The sequence below is a fragment of the Gavialis gangeticus genome, unplaced genomic scaffold (genome assembly GCF_001723915.1).
Source record: "Gavialis gangeticus isolate Ggan-Ray unplaced genomic scaffold, GavGan_comp1, whole genome shotgun sequence".
Lineage (NCBI taxonomy): Eukaryota > Metazoa > Chordata > Crocodylia > Gavialidae > Gavialis > Gavialis gangeticus.
Window position 1 is genome coordinate 48,467,373 of NW_017729029.1, and position 7,592 is coordinate 48,474,964.

The 7,592-nt window shown below is 44.3% G+C and overlaps 1 protein-coding gene across 2 annotated transcripts in view; it reads right to left on the reverse strand.

Annotated features, from left to right (window-relative positions):
• The window catches only part of LOC109300755 (phosphatidylinositol-binding clathrin assembly protein-like), a 62,465-nt gene that overhangs the window by 33,080 nt on the left and 21,793 nt on the right, over positions 1-7,592 (reverse strand). For both annotated transcript variants that reach the window (XM_019521561.1, XM_019521560.1), the window contains exons 2-6: positions 3,306-3,448; positions 1,497-1,572; positions 524-626; positions 259-352; positions 41-152 (exon numbers count right to left, since the gene is read on the reverse strand). In XM_019521561.1, coding sequence (XP_019377106.1) covers positions 41-152; positions 259-352; positions 524-626; positions 1,497-1,572; positions 3,306-3,448 — 528 coding nt within the window. The remainder of the gene's footprint in view (positions 1-40; positions 153-258; positions 353-523; positions 627-1,496; positions 1,573-3,305; positions 3,449-7,592) is intronic.

A 7,592-nucleotide genomic window follows, 5' to 3' on the forward strand; every position in this document is an offset into this window, starting at 1 on the left:
CCCCCCCCCCCCCCGAAAAAAGTTTGTTTATGTCACATACCTAACAGGTTAATAATCCCCTCATTATAGGCTGCAAAAAGCCTAATGGAATCTTTAAAGAGGAGCATGAAGGCAGCATTAATTACACCATTGGTTAGTTCATTTGGATTTGCCTGTGTAGAAAAAGAAGATAGCAGATTAATATTACTGAAGCAGCAAAAGAATGCATTTTTTCCTATTTCATAAGTGGAAATTTAAAAGTGTTTAGAAAGTGCTCACATCAAAATCAAGGAGCGCATCAAGCTGGTTCTGAATAATCGGGAGGGTTTTCAGGAGTTTTTCTGTGTTCATTGTTCTCATTGCTCCATCTATCCTATAAAGTGTAAAATGGTAAATAAGCTATAAATATATAAGCAACCCAGGACATCTATATCCTGATGTTAATACACACTTCCAGTTCAAGGCAAGAAGATCTTAAAGCAAGCACATGCATAAGTACTGCTGTCCTTTATAGGGTGTGAAACAAAATGACAGTATTTCTTACCCTCTTTTCATTTTGGTGAAGTCAACTGCTACAAGTCTATAAGAAAGTGCTTTTTCATTCAAGTATCTGCTATACCGCCTAATGAAGGTTGACATATCATAACCTGGAAATCAACATTGCTCATTAGACATTTCAAAGAGAAGAAAGCTCTTTTCTTTCACAATCTTTTCCCAGTACTATTCCTTAATGTGTTATTATCCAACAGGCCTAAAGACATTCTCTCAAGTTCACATGGTAGAACTCCTGAAACCCCTCGCCATATTCTTCCCCATGTTTATTTATGCCAGCCTTGAGATGTAGTGTTGAAGCCATGTTCTAAACTGCCACAATGAAATGCATTTTCTGTGATGAAAGTGGAATTATTCTATATCCTATACCATAAAAGAACAGCTGGATCAGATAAGTAACAAAATGCTATGGACTAAAGAGATGCGATTCTAGAGCCTCAAATACTGTATAATAAAACACTATTTTTTCTATCATCTGTAAACCAACTCTAAACCACTTCAGAGATAAGCATGGTCTTTTAGCTACACAGCAATGTTTCACATGTCATTATGCAGCCTTAAAGTTAATATTAACCCACCCTCTAACTGTGAAACACAGCCACCATGCAAAAACAGATGAATCAGTGTTTGCATTTCTTAGTTCTACATCTCAGTTTAGAGGCACTTGTCTTTCACCTGCACAAAGCTTTAGCTAGCTCATAACTTTCACTGCTTTCTTCATTTACCCTCACTCTTTGCTGCTTAGTGCTATATACACTGTAAGCCCCATTTCATTTATCTAAGCCCACAGTGCTATGCAACTGAGACATAGCTAGAAATGTATTTAAGACTGTAATAAAAAAAAAAAAATCAATTGATTTTTATATAAAGTTTTCCCTTTATTCTGCTGCCTTGTTACCTTTCAATCCATAAAGTATAATAATTTTATTGTCTGCAATTTAATTTTCATGAATGAATATTCTTACCCTGCATGGCACTTTTGTCCAGGTAGTTGTTCAGATTGAACAATGTGTTTCGGGATGCAAGATACTGGATAAAGCGCTATAAGAGTGGGGGGGAAAAAGTTATTTTTGAGTAATTAACTTTCCCCTCCCTTGCCCCCAACTATAATACATTTAGAATTAGATCACAAGTCAGCTTCATATAGTTTGGAAATTTTAGAGGCAGCAACTGTGTTTGCCCTTAGTTACAATACTTTAACTAGTTACAAACTATTCACCAGACTTTTAAACTAATATCAATCACATAACCTAACCAGGAAAGAAATTAGTTTAGTTTAAAGAAATAAAATTCACTGCCATATATGCAGCAACATGAGCACTGGACAACTCCTAGATTGGTGTTTAAATACCTCAAAGTAGGTATACAGTATCAAAAAAACTGGATGCTCTAAAAAAAAACAAACCAATCTTTGCTCCTCATTTAAAACAGATGGCAGAAACAGAGAGATACTTATGAAAAACAACTTGAAAAGGTTCTTCTCACTTACTAAGCTCCAGGAAAAGCACTGTTAGTTGTGAATATTGAGGTTTGTGTAGTTAATGGAGACACATTACTGAAAAGCAGGACAAGTGTGGGCCAACAGTTCAACCCTGACCAATTACTATTTTGGTATAACAGATGAAGCAAGACCACATGTGCATATAATATTTACAAACACACATTCATATTAATTTAAGAGATATTATTTAATGAACAATTAGGCATATTATTTGTTACTTTCTAGACAAACAATAGCCCCACCATAATGGCTTCCATACTGTAGATGTTTTTATATAAGAACTCTTTTTAGCAAGAAAATATTATGGCTGTCATAGTTACAGGCCTAGCTGCACCTGTGAGCCTTCCAGTTTGAGAGTGCACCTCAGATATTAGGCTTTGTGCCTTCACTTCACTTCTCCCAGGGTGGAATCTCACATTCTGTCACTTAGACCAGGTCCTGGACTACAGCACACTGCATGCTCACCAGGATTTCTCAGTAGGTCTGGCTGGTTCAGCACCTGCAACCAGTGTTTAAAACACTAACCAGACAGTTTTCTTAGAAGTAATGAGTTAACCATAACAGTTGGAACACAAACTAGAAGAAAAAGAATTTAGAATAACAGAACAATCTATATCCACATCTATCTTTTCTAAAGGTAATCAATCCTTGGAAGCCTAGGTAGTATATTCCCAGAAAGATATGCCTCAGTCACATTTCTTTACTTCAGTGCCTATCATATGCTGATGCTTTGTTTTTAACAGAAAGTATGCAAAGAAGGACTAAATAGCTTTTAAAGGAATTTTACTGGCAAAGAGGTGTGACATGGGTTCAGAGATCTACTGGGAGCTGGTGTGCTGGATCAGATTTCCATATCCCAGTCACAGTTTGTTTTAAAAACCATGCTCACTTAATACTAGGTTACCTATATAATCATGGAAATGCTTTTAACAGGTCTTGTCTACTTTTATACTTTAGAACAACAGTATTCCCATTTTAGAAGGTCATTAGAACCATGCTCAGTCTCTATTGTATAAAACTCAATCTCCCCAACTAAACATTTTAAAATAAAATCTTATTTGAACTACTTAATGCGTTTCCTAATTAGTGTCGTACAGCACTGTTTTCTATGAGTTATGACCAATGAGAAATAATTTAATGATCATTAAACACATTATTTCTAAAATGAAAGGGTACATCTAAAGTCTAATACATCAGTGCCATTGCTGTACAACATTTACATTTTGTCAGTTACTAATTGCACCGAGGCATCTGTCAAAGTAATCAGTCTTACCTCGTTTCCATACATCATGAGGTGGTGTGTTGTAATTAGAGCTTTGAACACTACTACCCAGCTACTATTGGCAGTCCTCTCAAAAAGTGTGTCAGCCAGCTGTGGAATATTCACATTCATCTCATTTGTGCACTGGATTAGATCTAAATTTAAAGAAGGGCAAGCGTTATGTTATAGGTGCATATTCAAAGAAACAACAGGAGCAACTTTCACAGACCAAATACGCAATGTAAATGTTAATGGGTGGACAGTTATTTATATGCAGAAGCTTCAACTGGATGCATAAAACAGACACTTTTCCTTTAACAGTACCACATAAAAGACAAAAACTGAAGATAGCAAAGTTGCATTATTTGTTTTAAAGCTCTCTCCTCTCACTTATTTACTGGTTTGAAAACTTTAAAACTTAGTTTGGGAAGGACTCTGCGTTCAAACAATCTGGGAGAAATCCCCCCAATTTGTTTTTCTGATAGGAAAAAAAAAAATTTAGCTAGGAATGGATGCCCGAATAGAGATTTGAATGGTGAGTGCCCTTAGAGCAGGGAACTTGCAGCTTTGATGCTGTGCAGTCTGGGGACCTCTGTGCACACATCTCAGCATACTTTGTAGGCTCCCTCAGACTGGCCAGAGACAGATGGCAGCAATACACAGGGCAGCCCTGACTGGCTGACCCAGACTGCTCAGGGGCAGCCCGTCTCCCTGCAGCACAGAATGGGATTGGGAAGGCAAAAGGGCAGGAGGCAGTGACACACTATCTCCCAGGGGTTGGAGCAAAGCATGGTGGGATACTGAAGTACTGTGCTATGGCTCCTCTCAGAAAAGGATGTCTACAGACAGCAGCTTTCCCAGAAGAATCTCTCCTGGTAGTTATTTAAATCTGGCTGTTCCCACATTATTTTTCTCCGGGAACAGGATTTTTTTGCTCTGGGAAAAAAATTCTGAACATCTGCACGCTTGTGATTTCTCCTGGGAGTGCACTGACTCTCCCAGGAGAAACTGAATGTCTGTATATGGCTCCGGTTCCATGACTCCAAGTGAAGTTGCAAGCCCCCAGAAACAAACTAGCACAGTCTGACTCAACCCGCTTAGGAAGCACCACTTTAAGGCTAGAACCCCAGAAGGTACTTGGACACCACAAAATACAGTTTCAATACTTAGCCATTAGGTGGCCTAGAACCAAACTGGACTCCTGGGCTCCCCATAAAAATACCTAAGGAGAGTGGGTTCATAAAGAAGGGATCCTCAGAAGTAAACTGAGCAGTAAGCCAGCTAAGCTAATCAAAAGTAAAATGCAGAAGAGGCAGGTAGGAATATAGATGCCCACTATTTCAAGAGATTCTTATTGTGAATCCTGTCATGGATTTACATACCTAGGTCCCATCTCCACATACAAAGATATGCACATCTTAGGTCAGAATGCTCAGATAATGTAATGGCTACAGCTCTCATCTGGGGCATGAGAGAAGTTCTATTGCTCAAAGCTGGAACTTGATTCCACAACTCCCAAGTTCCTAGCAAGTGCTTTATTCACTACGTTACTGGTATTTTGGGCTGGAAAAGCCCCTAATCTGCTTTTCGAGCTGTTCCACTTACTATAAATATTCATGGGATCAGACAGAGACCAAAAACTACTGTCCAGTAGAAAGGACATGCACCCACTAGGGGAGGGGAAGGAACAAAGTCCCTGCTCCAATTTATACCAAGTGAAACAGCTACACAAAATGACATTGGAAAAGATCCACCTTGTTGCTACTAATATCCTATTTATTAAGGCAGGGGTTGTCAACTGGGGGTATGCGTACACACAGGGATATTTGGGAAGGCCCTAGGAGGTACATGCAGGCAGGCGGGGATGGAGTGCTGTCACCCATCACTGCCAGCTCCCAGGAGCAGTGCTGGGCCAGGCCAGGGCAAAGGCAGTGGCGCCCCTCTGCAAGCCGCACAGGTGCCACCTGGGTGATCAGACACGCTTTTGGCGGTGTGGGGGTGAAGGAGGGTGCACACAGCGGCTGCTGCCATCTACTGTCTCATGCCGCTGTTCCGTGTTCGGCCACACACTGCCCCCTGCTCTACGTCTGGTTGTCAGGGGTACACTTATTAAAAAAGGTTGAAAACCCCTGTATTAAAGGCACTCATTTGAAGGGGGGAGAGACTGGGGAAATCAAACCAGAAGAAGAATTTAACCATGGATTTCCTATATTCTAGGAGAGTGCTTTGTAATATTCTTTTAACAAGAATCATAAATGACAGAATACAGTAAGTCCTTCTGAAACTAAATTATGGAAACTTGTACATTTGTCCAAAATCCAGTCAACCTGCAATAAAAATTCAAACTTGCTATTAAGCTAAGATGCACTGAATTAGTCCAACATCCTCTGTACAATGGAAACATCTGTGACCAGAGGAACGTGATAAAATATTAATTCACTGGTAACAACTTAAGTTTATAGTAGTTACAAGCACTATATTGTGATAAGTTTACTAATAAACAAGGACCCAAGATTTCCCATCTGCCATGGAAAAAACACAGTAAAACCCAGATTTTCTCATTTTAAGGAGAAAACCTGGGAAATGGTGGGATTCCCCTTGTGGGCTGGCAGTGAGAGGAGGACAGTCAGGAAAGGGGTGCCATATGCATGTGAGCAGCCATGTGAGCAGTTCCTGCAGTTAAGCTGGGGGTCAGGGAGGGGGAATTGAGGGCCCCATAGTGAAGCCGGAAGGGATTTGGGCTAGTGCTGTTGCCTAGCCAGGGTAGTGCATGGGGCTTAGGGCTCTGGGCCAGAATGCACAGCTGTAGGGCCTAGGTGGGGAGCAGGACAGGGCTGTGGGCAGCTTGTCTGGGGTGGGAGGGGGGGGGGAAGGAGGGCTTGCTCCTCGCTGCTGCACACACTCCCGGGTGGTGGAATAGGGGGCATGTGCCCTCCAGATGTGTGCGCCAGGTGGGGGCAGATGCAGGCTACCCACTGCGGGCTTGGGGCTCACCACCCTGCTGCCCTCCCCCAGGCCCTTTGCAGTTTAGTAGGTGGGACCTGGCGTGGCAGGACAGAGCAGGGCCAGGTGGGGAAGCTCACTGCCACTGCTGGGAGCTCTGCATCACTGTGGTGAGGTGCCCCCAGCCCACCCAGCAGCAGTGAGGGGCACAACCCTGTACCGCCAACCCCAGTGCTGCTGGGCAGGCAGAAGGTGCCTCCGCATGGTGGCGTTGGACTCCCAGCAGCAGCAGCAACGAGCTTCCCTGCCCAGCCCTGCTATGCTATAATGGATCCTGTCTGCTGGGCTATGGAGGTCCTGGGAGAGAGGGAAGCAGGGTGGGGAGCCTCAAGTCCACAGAGGGCAGCCTGTCCCTGCCTCCCCATGGGTTCTGCTCTGGCTGTCCCACTTGAGGAGGGGGAGGCAGGCTCCATGCTTCACTCTGCTGCAGCAGCTGCTGCCTCCCACGGATGGCAGTCATGCGCTACTGTGGGGGGCACGGGGCTTCAGACCTGGGTCCCTGTACCCATAGCTCTTGCAGCTGGTGCCCCCATTCTGCCAAGGTTGGTGGGGGCAGGTTGGGTGGAGAATGAGGCATCAGCATGGGCAGGGCACTGGCATATCAGGACTGCTCAGCACCACAAGGGGGGGGCAGGGACAGCTGCTGCTGGACCCACGCCCTGGTGCATGAAGGGGACAGGGGGAGCTCCAATTTTCCATGATAAAAAACCCAAAATCAAACATCAAAATTTACAGTTTTATTTATTTATTTATTGTTTTTCTCCCACCCAGGCAGGGGGTCGGACTTGAAGATCTACAAGGTCCCTTCCGACCCTACTTCTATGATTCTATAGCTAGTTAGAATTTATTTCATTACTAGCAAATTGCCTGTCAAGAATGATGGGGGGAAAGCGGAGGGGGATGGAGCCCCATGCCTCCCCCTGTCTGGCCTGCTCCTCCCTTCCCTCCTGCTGCTGGGGTCCAGGACCATTCGTGCCCCCCCCCCAGCAACAGTGAGAAGGGAGGAGCAGATCTGGGCCTGATGTGGGGAAGGACCAGGCCAGAGGGTGGGGAGGGAAGCAGTAGGCCCAGGTCGACCTGGCAGTGGCAGGGAAACAGGAGGAGAGGGCTTGAAGCCAATGTGTGTGTGTGTGTGGGGGGGGGTGGGGCAGGGAAGACTAGTGAGACCGGGCCCGAGGGGGGAGAAGGCTGGCTCCCCCCCACTACCATGGTGGGCTGGCTTCTCCCCCAGCCTCAGGCCTGGTCCCAATCCTCCCTCACATCAGGCCCAAGCCCACTCCTCCCACCCCCCCCCCC